At 37.2% G+C, this 12,713-nt stretch overlaps 2 protein-coding genes across 2 annotated transcripts; one reads left to right on the plus strand and one right to left on the minus strand.

The window, feature by feature from the left end:
- LOC18590263 (bifunctional nitrilase/nitrile hydratase NIT4A) lies at positions 397-6,649 on the plus strand. Its single transcript, XM_007015682.2, has 4 exons — positions 397-890; positions 1,706-1,999; positions 4,782-5,063; positions 6,252-6,649. Exons 1-4 carry the CDS (start codon positions 503-505, stop codon positions 6,401-6,403), a joined length of 1,116 nt encoding a protein of 371 aa, XP_007015744.2. The 5' UTR covers positions 397-502; the 3' UTR covers positions 6,404-6,649.
- On the minus strand, positions 8,371-11,956 carry LOC18590264 (uncharacterized protein At5g41620). The gene is made up of 3 exons (XM_018126456.1): positions 10,906-11,956; positions 10,656-10,778; positions 8,371-10,000 (listed from the first exon to the last, which is right to left on the minus strand). The coding sequence occupies exons 1-3, from the start codon at positions 11,347-11,349 to the stop codon at positions 8,591-8,593; spliced, it is 1,977 nt and encodes a 658-aa protein (XP_017981945.1). The 5' UTR covers positions 11,350-11,956; the 3' UTR covers positions 8,371-8,590.

Here is a 12,713-nt window from a genome sequence, read left to right on the forward strand (position 1 = left end):
GGATAAACACTGTTTTAAACATAACTGGTCTCTCTTAATTATATCTTCCCAAGTCACAACACAATATTTATTAGTAGAGAATGGTACAATCCAAATCCAATTTTTCAATCCTAATTAAAGTTCAATGTGTTTTCTTCTTGCTCGAAAGTTGTCTTCCCTTCAATCAGTGATACAATCGTTTATAATAATAATTTCATTAAAAAAATTGATTCAATTGATTAATTTACAGGAAATGCAGTTTGCTCATGGCTGCTAACTAAGGCCTAAAAGAAAATTAATAAATAAAGAAATACTTTGTTGATGAATGGCTAAAGGTATGGGTATGGCCGGTAAGGGAATTTATCCGCACCCACCACCAAACAAACATAGTGCACACGCTCACATTCACGTAACCCGTTGAATAAAAAAAAGGAATCCAGAAAGCTCTGGTACCCAAAACGGCTAAAAACTTTTGAAACCATAACTCTTTTCCAGCATCAGCCTTTATTACAACAAGTTCCGTATGCAAACTTCTCCACTGTCAGACAAACAAAACGACATCTCAACTCCTACACACAAAACTATGTCACTAGTCCCCGCCCCACCACCATCACAGCCTGACGGGCCGCTCTTCGCCGAGGTCGACATGGGTGGCGACTCCTTCGCCCCCACCATCCGAGCGACCGTCGTCCAAGCTTCGACCGTTTTCTACGGCACCCCTGCTACTTTAGATAAGGCGGAGAGATTGTTGGCTGAAGCAGCAGGGTACGGGTCCCAGCTGGTGCTGTTCCCAGAAGCCTTTGTAGGAGGATATCCACGTGGCTCGAATTTTGGTGTTACCATTGGGAACCGAGCTGCTAAAGGGAAAGAAGAGTTCCGGAAGTATCATGCTTCAGCTATTGATGTTCCTGGTCTGTATCGAAGAGTTACTTGTTTTTTTTTCTTAAGAATTGTTTATTAATTTTATACTGACAAGAGTGCTAATGATGATGTTTTCTTGAGATGATTATGTTAATGGATGATTTGTTGGCTTGCAATTTTACATTGTTGTTATTGGGTCGATACGATTTTGCAGAAAAAGTTTTTTCTTGCTTTCTTTTTCCCTCTGTACTTTACTGATAAACTTGTCAGATATTGGATGATTGGACTGTTTTGACTGAATGTTTTACTTTCAATTTTGGCTGAAAAAAAAGCTTGAAACTCTCTTTGAATTCGGAGCTTGAGGAGGGGCATTGAGGTTTATAAAATGGAAAGAGATCTATTTCCTTTTTAGTTATTTAATCCAATTGGGTTTTTCTGTAGCAAAAGAAAGAAAACATCATTTTGGTGGGAAAATGGGAGTTACTTTGGAGAACATGCTATCACTTAGATTGTGCTATATGGTCATGAAAATGTTTCCTTTGAGATTGTTTATTGATGAGATTGACAAGCACAAATATTGCCTGCTGACTGCTGGCAGACACAGAGCGATGCATTCGTTCTAATGTGGTCAAATCAGATGTAGTATTAGTATTAAACCGGAAATCCAAGTTTGGGGAAAGTTTGATTGGGAAACTATGGAAGTATTATTTTTGTATATACATTTATAATAGTTTTCACTGAAACTCTTTGTACCTTATCATCCTTTGCAGTTTGCGAATCTATTTGAAACTTAATACTTATCAAACAAAGTATGCAACTCTCTTTACACATCTTGTTACATATCTGTGGCTTATGCTAATTGCAGGTCCTGAAGTTGACCGTTTGGCAGCCATGGCTGGAAAATATAAGGTGTACTTGGTTATGGGTGTCATAGAGAGAGATGGATATACTTTATATTGTACAGTTCTGTTTTTTGACTCTCAAGGTCGGTTCCTGGGGAAGCACCGAAAAATCATGCCCACAGCATTGGAGCGTATTATTTGGGGATTTGGAGATGGATCAACAATTCCAGTTTTTGAGACCCCAATTGGAAAAATAGGTGCTGCCGTTTGTTGGGAAAATAAAATGCCACTTCTAAGGACAGCAATGTATGCAAAAGGTTACATTTTTAGACATGTATTTATATTCTAACACTAAACTATATTGCAGGCATATTGTAGATACCCAATTTTGGTTAACTATTTTGAAGTACTATGTTACAGACAAATTGCATTAGGAGTGTTGTAAGCACGGAAGCGTCCAGGAGTGTTCCAAGCAAGGAAGCGCCTAACGGTGTTCTAAGTGCAGAAACACTTAAGAGTGTTTCAAGCGCAGAAACACCCAGGGTGTTCCAAGCTCATAATCTAGCTGTAATAATATTGTGTTATTGGCAGCAAGTTTTATCACTCACTTCTTGGCCATAGTTTGCTATTCATAATTAGGTCATAGCTTTAAACGCTCATATAAAATGTCATTCTCCTTCCTATTAGGTTGAGGATTATTCTCCCTAATATGAGGTTGAGAATCTCTTTTGGCCGCATACAACAATACTTGTGAAACATTCATATGTTTGCAAAGAATGAAATATGGAATAGAGTAGTTCAATAAAACCACGAGAAAAGCAAAGTAAATGCTTACTTTGGAAAATAAGTCTATGAAATCAGAAAAAGAAGATCAAGGAAAAACTAGTTAAGTATGAAGTTTAGAGGGCAAGAAGATATATCATTTTCAAATATGGAAAAGCTGTCTAATCTTCTTCGCAACTCCATCTTCCGATCTCTCACTAAAGCCATTTATACACTCCAAAAGCTTCAAGTTTTGCACCTAGACTAAAATGCTATGAAAGTCTTCCAGATGAGTGTCAAAAGCGTTGAGTCTATGACTTATCACTGGAAAAGACAACATATGAAAATAAGAAGCATTACAAGTTGTAGTCAGAACACATCCAAGAGAAGCATTACGAGTTGTATTGGAACACCTATCGAAGAAAAAGAAGTATTGTGAGTAGAACACCTCTAAAAAAAAGAAGTATTATTATGTGCATCTCCTTATTTTATGCATAACTCTTTATAAGAATTTTTATACAATGGGCTAATTGTAGACATCCAATTTTGGTTAACTATTTTGAAATATTGTATTATAGACAACTTACATTAGGGGTGTTTTAAGTACGGAAGCGTCTAAGGTGTTCCAAGCACAAAAGCGCCTAAGGGTGTTCCAAGTGCAAAAGCACCCAAGAGTGTTTCAAGCGCAGAAGCATCTAAGGGTGTTCCAAGCGTGGAAGCAGAGTATTCCAAATGTGGAAGCATCCAGAGGTGTTCCAAATGCAGAAGCGTTCAAGGGTGTTCCAAGCGGAAAAGCGTCCAAGGGTATTCCAAACACGGAAGCGGCCCAACGTGTTCCAAGCAGGGAAGCGTTCAAAGGTGTTCCGAGCATGGAAGCGCATTCCAAGCGCGGAAATGCTCAAGGGTGTTCCCAGAGTGAGAGCACCTAAGAGTATTCCAAGCACAGAAACACCTAAGAACAAGCATGGAACAGTTGTTTGTACGGGAAAGTGAAAGTAACTCAGAACAAGTAGTAGGGTTCATGAGTTACCTTCAAATTTTGGATGTTTTAGAGAGTTGGGCTTGGTGGCTCAGATATAGAGATAGTTAAGAGGGCTTTCTCTTAACGTTTCCTTGAAGTACATGTGCTTTATTTACCCCTTTGATCTTTCTTCGCTTTTGAAAAACACATGTGGCGCATTATCAAGTGTTAGTACTCTATTACCCAAAACTTACACCCACTACCCAATTATATAGTCATTCTTTTAATATCTTTATTCTTCCATGACAAGCACGTTCTCCCATGATTGAACGTGCTCTTCTAATTACTCTTAAAAAAATGCTCTTGTTCAGTATAAATATGAAGAAGGTAATCAGAAATCATTAGACACCAAACAGAGATTATCTTGAAGCTCTCTCTAGACTCCTCCAAACAGACTTTCTATTCGGCTTTTCCCATTCGTCATAATCTGCCACTTCCACTATCTTTTCTCATCCCTCACCACCTTCCATCCAAAGCACTTACGCTTCAAGGGCTGCTCCAGTCTTCCTCTCTATCGCCTGTAGCACATTCTGATTCACTCATTGCAACACGTCCTTTCTCCCTAGCCAAAAGAACCCTCTACACATATTAACTTTGACAACAATCTTTTCTCCAAGCTGCCTAGTTTATTCAATGTTTTCTTTCATTCATATTTTTTTTGGAGTAAATATCTATTTTCATTTCCTATTTATGGGTTTGGGAGGACTAGTTCATATGGATTCTAGCTTAAATAAGAATGGCCCATTACTAGAATGGAACCCTTTTTTAATGGTTGGAGGCCTTTTAAAATGTGTATTTTATGATCAGTATGCAAAGAATGAGCTTTTGTTTGAGAGAGCTGATGTGATATTGGCTGGATTAACTTGAAATTTTGGTGGACCATTAGGGTCAAATACTTGTCTGTTTAGTCTTTCTCTCTCACACAGTTATGCAAGCAAGCAAGTGCAATGCCTTTGTTGTATGCATGACTGTCAGTGACCGGATATGGATACATGATCATGTTAGGCCCAATTTAATCCAAAATCAGTCATATTGAACTCCAAAGAATTATCCAAGCTGCAAAGGTTTAGTTTTGCAGAATTTACTCAGCATCGGAATTAGAGAACTGTCGCATTTCAGCTCCTAGAATTTGCGTCATAGTATCTGTTCGCCATCTTATGCATTTTAGAAGAAAATTTACCTTCTAATGAAATGTAACTGTGATCATCAATCTCATTCATTTTATGAGCAACATTTGTGGAAACCACCTGTTGAGCTTTCTAGTTTAACTTATGGAAGTTATTATGCTTTAACTTTCCAAGGCTTAATGTTTGCAGGTGTTGAAATATATTGCGCACCTACTGCTGATTCCAGGGATGTCTGGCAAGCATCAATGACCCATATCGCTCTGGAGGGTGGGTGTTTTGTTTTGTCAGCAAACCAGTTCTGTCAAAGGAAAGACTACCCACCTCCTCCAGAATATCTGTTTTCTGGGACAGAAGAGGAACTCACTCCAGATTCTGTTGTCTGTGCTGGAGGGAGTGTGATTATATCACCATCTGGAGCTATTCTGGCAGGACCCAATTATGATGGGGAGGCACTTATATCAGCGGATCTAGGTCTGTACTGCTATATTCGACTTAATATCTCCTAAATTTTCTTTCTAACTTGATAGAAACATACAAGATTATTTACATTTGTTGTTCAGGGAGAATGTAGCAGAAAGTGTCTTAAGTTGTTAATCAACCATTCAGAATATTGTTATTTTCTGGCCTCCTGTCATTTGGCTCCCAGATAAAATACAAGGGTGATGCAGAATAATTTTCTCAAGAATTTGATGAGAAGTGAGATCAATAGTCCAAGGTGTTCTTTCTCTTGGACTTGAACTTGGACTATTGATGATCCCACGCGTCATAATTTCTTGAGACACTTGTTCTGCATTAAAGGGTGCACTGGAAGGTGACCATCAATGCTATGCTGAGAATGGTTTCTATGTTGCATTTTGAGATGTCAATGTTTTCAGTTACACAGGTGTGTGTGTGCGTGTGTGTTCTGAGTGTGTTAACTGATCCTTTTTCTTAAGACCACAACATCACATCACCAATAACATAGCACCTGACACACTCATTCTGTCTTTAGTTTTCAAAAACCCTTAAAATCTCAAATTGTAAAGGGAGTAAAGGGCTTTCAAATTTAAGTTTGATGATAACTTGGTGTTCATCTCTTATATTTTAAACTTAAAAACCCTGATAAAGTTTATTGACAGTCTTCAAAAAAAAAAAAGGCTGGATATTATGTTTTTGAATGGTTTTCTGGTGACACAAAGAAATGTCAAGTTTTCTCTACCAACCACTTCGTGTCGGTCATTGTATCTGGTTTCAGATATACCCAATTATTGGGAAAACTTTTCCTATACACTGCACTGCATATGAAGTTGACTAGCTTTCGGACAGACCATGCCTAGTACATTTCAAAGGCAAAATATACGGTTTCAGTTCCTGAAAAATTATTGTACCTGGGCTGTAAGTGTAGGCTGTAGGGTTTAATTTCTTTCTCTTCCTCTCTCCATAGTTTATGTTTGTGTTTTGTGTGTCTACACGTGTTTGTCTCTCTCCTGTCTTCCTGTCCAAATTCTTGTAGGCAGGTTATTGTTTCTGATTGGTCCTAAAAGTAACGTCCGTTACACTGTTACTTCTCCACTCTGATTATATTGAGTGTGTCAAAGCTTAGAATGATATCTGAAAACTTGGATTTTAGTTTTCTTTGGTGACTAACTCAAATCAATGATATCACCAAATGGTTCTCAGATCTTGGAGAAATTGCACGGGCGAAATTTGATTTTGATGTGGTTGGGCATTATTCAAGACCAGAAGTGTTTAGCTTGGTTGTGAGAGACCATCCAGCAAAGCCAGTTACTTTCACATCAGCATCTGAGAAAACTGAAGACGCTTACAAATAGTTGTGGTCTTAGGACCAAGACTTGTCTCAGTTTGCCAAAGTACAGTCCCCTCAGTAATAATCAGATGAATAAAATGTTGTAATGCCATCTTATAACTGCTGTATTTTCCTGTATTGAATTTGGCATATCTTTCAACAGATGTAAATTGTTAATACAAATTGATAAGTAAAACTTACTTTGTGATTATGTGTATCTCCTCTAACGTTTAAACTCAGTAGTGATACAAGTCTGCTTCTGTTAATCTCACACGAATTTGCTTCATAGGTGCTGCATCAATTCAGTTTTTTATTCCCACTAGAATCAATATTCTTAAGTGTCAATTTTCTTAGTTTGAAATTTTGGAATTCATTAGCTCGAATGGAGGAAGTTCAGTCCCTTCTGCTCAATCAAAGGAAGTTCGAATAATTGGACGTATTTTCTGTAAACTGTGCGTATAATTTATGCTGCTCTTCCTCTAATGCTCAATTTGGTTAGCTGGGACTTAATCTCGTGCCTAACAAAATATTTTGAAACTTTTAGTAGTTTTGGTCTTGAGTAAAAGTCATGTCAATAATTAGTGTTGGTACTTTGTTAAACAGCAATGGTGTTGACTCTCTTGCCCAACAGCAATTTTTCATCTTAATGGGTGGGTATGGCCTTTGGGGATTGGCTGAATCATGGGTAGATGGAGCCCACACCCCTTTTGCCCAATTTGCAAGACCTAAACACTGTTGGAACTTTTGACTTGTCCTAGTAGCATTCATTTCTTTCTTGGCAGTATCAAGTATCCCAGGGCTTAACTCAAGTAGTAAGAATGGAGTGGCTTTCGAGCAAAGATTCTGAATACAAGTCGTGCTGCTCCTTCTTGTGCAAAAAGAAAAGCATTAACTGAGTTGGAGATCAACTTTTAGGTTAAATGGTCGAGTGCCAAAACAGAAGAGATGAGTCCCAGTCGAGTACTTGATACGAGGCAACATCAACTGTTGACTGAACCAAATTTTTTGGATGGTACTCTTTTCCGAGTTCAATTAATGGAATTTAGGCAGCATTCAACATCAGTTCAATGATGGAAATGTGTCCAGCAAATGCTTATTAGTCAAATAATTGGAGATGAGACTTAAAAAAGACCTTGGGGGCCGGGAGAATGAAGAGATGAGAAACTGATATTTTTATGAGGAAAAGCGCCAATGTCCAGTTATTATACAAGCCATGTGAGCTGTTGGGAGTTTTGTCAAATGTAGATTCTGAAAGAATCCGTTCTACACAATTGGTCGAATAAAGTCACATGGATGATGGTGACCTAATATGTACAGAATACATATACTACCAAGCTACATGTTGGAAATAATTGAGAATAATGTATAAATATTTAATTATATAAAATGGTTAGTCAAATCCTGTCTCAAACATCATCTTTTTCTACCTAAATGAAGTCTTCATCACTACATAATTGAGGGGTGGTTTGGTCATCATTCTTAGACTTCGGTTGTCAGAATTGGACCCAAAATACAAATATATTGAGAATAGAACACAACAGAAAGGTTAAAACTAGGCTGCCAAGAAGTGCCTGCTGATCACGCTTCAAATTCAAAGAACATGGAGAAAGAAGACACAGGAACCCTTAGCCTATTCTCTGTCTCAATCCTCTTAAATTCCAATTCAGCCTTAGCGGAGTACTCTAAATGAAAAGCCACATGGATTGCTGGACAGTGCATAATCAAATAATGGTTCAAGCTAGCCGTTATAAGTCAGTTTCTTTGTCAGAATTTAATAACAATGCAATAAGAACTGACACTATCAGCTCAGTCGAGCAGTTGCTATGGCTCAAGATTTATGGTTCAAAGACTCGGGGGGGAAAGAAATAAGAAACTGCTATTTTCAGAAGGAACTCATCATATTGTAGACATCAAAGTGTTGCATTTACTCCCTACCTCTGAAAATAACATTTTGTTCTACTTAAAAAGGCTCAAAAGATAAGCACTAAGAAGTATTCTGCCAAACTGTGTGTACTCAAAGTACAACTTGTATCCATAAATTATACCAAATTCATACAGCCTAAACGTCTATTTACAATCTCGCTTTTTGAAGTTTGGCAATTGATCAACATAAACAAATTAGCCAGTGAGAATGTTTGAATTTCAAGAAAATGCAACAAAGCATTAGTCAGATAAGCAAAAGAAAAAGCAACAACAAGAAGTTTCTTCTCCCTTAGCTTGTTGACGTTCGGCATTCACCTCTGGTGCCAACCAGCTTAGGCTTCAAAATGTCCCCCTTCAACACTGGTGAGCCTGTGCTGCTAGGCTCCTGAAAGCGCATGGACTGGCTCCGCTGCCGGGTTGGACTGGAAAAGCTTTGGATGGGTGCAATTTTATTACTAGATAATATGTGATCTCTAAGACTCTTAACTGATCTGTATCTTTTAATTTCATCTTCATAATCCTGTGCCTTAACTTGTGAAGCAAAATTGTATATCTGATCCCTCTCAAACCCATCTAGCTTTTCCTGGATTTTAAGGCCAAAATCCCAATCTGTAGAATTTGAACTTCCTCTTTCTAAGCAAACACTTCCCCATGAAATTTTCTCAGAGATAGATTTCTGCCCCTTATTTTCTTTTTCAACAGAAATCCTCTTTGGTTCACCTTCAACATCATTTCCACAAGCATAACTCCACTTGTAGCTCCTGTCATTGTTGTCCATATTTAATTCAATGGAGTGAAGATCACTATCGGCTGAGTCATCTGCTTCACACTCTTCTCCATCCGCAACTTCACTTTTGTCCACATCTTTATCTACTGCTTGACAGGATCCAAAGTCAATAGTCTTCAAATAAGCTTCAAGCTCTTTGATACTCTGCAGATTTGGAGAACCATCACCATTTTCTTCATTTATTTTGGTTCCTAGGTAAGCCTCAAGTTCATTTCTCAACTTTTCAACAACTGCATTCTTCTCCTCGAAATGATATTTAGCCTCAGAAAGCTTCATCTGGACTCTCTCCTCTCGTAATACATCAGCAAACTGAAGCATTTCTCTTTCCTTCTCCACCTCTTCCCTCACTTTAGCTGATTCTCTTTTCAGTTCTTCAACCGTGGCTCTATCTTCTCCAATACCTCTTGCCAACTCATCACAGACTTGCTCCAATATTTCTTTTGCCCTCTTCTCACTCTCAAGCTCTTTTGTTGCCTTTGACAGAGATTCCTTTGTATCAGCCAATTCTTTTCCAAGCTTCTTGTTTAATCTCTCTGTTTGCCTCCTGAGTTTCTTCTCTACCTCAAGCTCTTCTGCTATGCATGCTATGGCATCACGAATTCTCTCACGCTCCTTTCTCCTCCAAGCTGCCTTTTCTTCTGCAAAATGTCTCATGAGGTACTCAATTTCATTGCGATTAGATTGTTGCTCTCGGATCAATTGATCTACTTGGATGCGAGCTCTATCAAGCTCAACACGTAGGGCAGAGACAAGGGCCATGCCTGATGAATGTTGCTCTTCAAGACCACAAATCCGATTCAAAACTTTTAGGAGTTCTTTAGAAGTGGCTAGGCCATTACTGACATCCTTTAGTCGAGTTCTAATTCCAATTACACATCCAGCATGATTTTTACCTCTAGAATGAGTTTCAATCTGCAATCATGGCATGAGATCAGTAAAAATATTTTTGCTTACTTTTCCTATTCTCTGTAAAATAAGGATTCAAATAAAAGTATATTGCAGTAAATTATCAAGTACCAAACTAAATAACATTAATCAAAGTAAAATGCATTCTCTCAGACAATGAAAAAGAAGCAAAAACAATACTGATTATTAAAATTCCTTGATCAGTATATATAGTTATACTATTAACCAAATATACAAACAAATGGACACAAAAATAAAAAACCACAATTAAAAACGTGTGATCCGCAATAAATTATAAAATGCAGATTTTGGAGCACAAAGAAACTGTTGGTTAGCAATTCAAACTTGAGAATATCTAATACAAATACCTTGTTGCAAATTAAAAGGTGGGTATTTCTGTGCAGATGTCATTATCAATGTTCCCTTCCCATTTTCAAGATAAAAACATTGAAGAGAGAGCCATTTTGAAGAAAACAACAATAGAGCATGCATTTGCCAAAATATCTTCTGGGGAACTCTCTCAGTTTCCTACTTCATAAGTTCTCATAATTTTTCTTTTCAAAAAATTTTGCTGAACATGACACCTAACAAGCCCTGACCAAAAGGGGAAAAAAACTGAAATCAAAGCCAAAGAAAATTAATTTTCAAAAATTTTTATTACCTCCATCAAACTAGCATTGCCAACAGAGTCCAAGCTCCCCAACTTATAATTAGATACTTGAAGCTTTTGAGAAACAACTGAGGCTCTTCTCATATGAGATTTGGTTCTGGCTCGATCCATCTTCTATAAAATTCAACAACATAACAAAACAAAATCAACAAAAAACACCAAACTTCCAATAAGATATTTTTATATATATAAAAAATGTTTTCTGAAACTTCAAAATGAGAAGAAAGCATGAAAATCCCACCTCTGATATAGGACTATAAGACGGATCAGACAAATTTGGCGGCAAAGTATGAGCCATTTTTGCAACTCTAGGCGCTTTTCTCCTCTTATCTTTCTTCTGCAACTCTTCCTTAGCTTGAGGGGAAGGGATTGTATTAATCTCCCACAAAGTGGCAGCAAGTTTTCTAGCAGAGACTGAGGCTTCTTTGGTTTTGTTAACAATCTTTGGTGAACCCTTGGTGGGAAATTCAGCACATGGCATTGCTAAAGAAGGTGACTTGGTTGATGCTGATTTCCATGTAGGAACAGGGGTAGTTGATCCTGCTCTTTTTCCCACTAAAATTGCACGCTTGAATCTGTATTTTTGGATTAAAGATGATGATGAAGATGAAGAACAACCTCGTTTCCTAATCTTACATGCCCTTTTACCTTTTACCTCCACGTTTTGGTGTTGTTGCCATGACATTGTATTTTTCAGCGTGTATATTTTTTTGTTCTCATAAGAATATGGTCTCAAAGCTCAAATATGATGACCCGTTTTCAAGACTCTCAAGTATTTTGGGACCAAAAGTTTATATTTTGGATACAATTCTACAATAGAAATAAGGGTAAAGATCTCATTGGAATTTAGAGAAATGAACCAAATTTTGAAGATCTCTTTTCAAAGAATGGAAAGTTTTTAAATGAGACAGAGAGAGCCAAGTGAGAAAAAGATCGGGAAAGAAATTTGATTTGGTGAGTACCCTCTTATCTTTTCTTTTTCGGTAAGTCCCAAACTTGTTGCCTTGAATTCATCAAAGAAAGCAACGAAAGCGACAATCAAAGATTCTGCTTCTTCTTCTTCTTCTGGTTTTCACAGAAGAAAGAAACAGTCTAAAACACTAGAAAAAGAAGATCCAAAAAGCTTTTTCAAGAAGTGGGCAGCTGTCAAAAAAAATAGAAGGAATGTCGAAAGATGTGAGAGAGAGAGAGAGAAAGGGAAGGATTTCTAGCTGTTTGCTTCAAGTGTCGTTGGCTTTGATTCTGCAACATTGAGAGGGAAAGAAAGGAAGCAGGAAGAGAAAGTAAAAAGTAAGAGATTATTAGAGAGTTGGGTTGATTAAAAGACGAGAAGGGACGACGTGGCGTACACGTGAGATAGGGTGCATTCAATCAGGGACGTGCATGTGTAAACGAACGGTCAGTATCTTGACTCGATTCTCTGTATTTATTTTGTCTGCCTCCGCCCCCCAAATCTCATTCCCTCTGTTTTCACCATAAATTTTGCTCCTTTACCCATTTTACTTCTCAATGTTTTAACTTATTAGCTTCTTCGTTAATGTCACCTCTCCCATTGTGCAATTATGATACCCTGTCTCATCTATCATTCACCAATCTATTGAAAATACATAATTTGCTAAAATATTACCATCAACTATTAATTTGATTATTTTCTTCTAATTATTGCTTAATGGGTTACTTTCACTAATTAGAGCAGTAAGGTATGCATTAAGTTTATATTTAAAATAATGAATCAAGTTTATTATTTAATTTTGAATTAGTCTAATTCTATTGTTGTATTTTTTTACTTTAATTCAAAAATAAAATTTAATGATGAAAAAAATATTCTGTGGAGAAATAATAGAATATTTTACAAAATATTTTATATAATTCAATTATTGTTTAATTTTATTTAAGTCAGAGCAAACGATCTCTTACGGATGTGCCACGATCGAATATTTTGATGGTCGAAATAATAAAAGTATCTTAGATGAGAGAGGATTGTGTTCTCTTCGAGCATGTATCCTCCAGATGTAAAAGAAAAGGAAGCTCCTTTTTCCTTTTTGAATG

This window comes from Theobroma cacao, chromosome 9 (genome assembly GCF_000208745.1).
Source record: "Theobroma cacao cultivar B97-61/B2 chromosome 9, Criollo_cocoa_genome_V2, whole genome shotgun sequence".
In the NCBI taxonomy this organism is placed as follows: domain Eukaryota; kingdom Viridiplantae; phylum Streptophyta; class Magnoliopsida; order Malvales; family Malvaceae; genus Theobroma; species Theobroma cacao.

Coding starts and splice junctions, on each gene's coding strand:
- LOC18590263 (XM_007015682.2), top strand. CDS start 503: ATGCAAACTTCTCCACTGTCAGACAAACAAAACGACATCTCAACTCCT. Junction 891..1,705: donor TTCAGCTATTGATGTTCCTG/GTCTGTATCGAA, acceptor TGCTAATTGCAG/GTCCTGAAGTTGACCGTTTG. Junction 5,064..6,251: donor ACTTATATCAGCGGATCTAG/GTCTGTACTGCT, acceptor AATGGTTCTCAG/ATCTTGGAGAAATTGCACGG.
- LOC18590264 (XM_018126456.1), bottom strand. CDS start 11,349: ATGTCATGGCAACAACACCAAAACGTGGAGGTAAAAGGTAAAAGGGCA. Junction 10,779..10,905: donor CTTATAGTCCTATATCAGAG/GTGGGATTTTCA, acceptor TGAATTTTATAG/AAGATGGATCGAGCCAGAAC. Junction 10,001..10,655: donor GCAATGCTAGTTTGATGGAG/GTAATAAAAATT, acceptor CCATGATTGCAG/ATTGAAACTCATTCTAGAGG.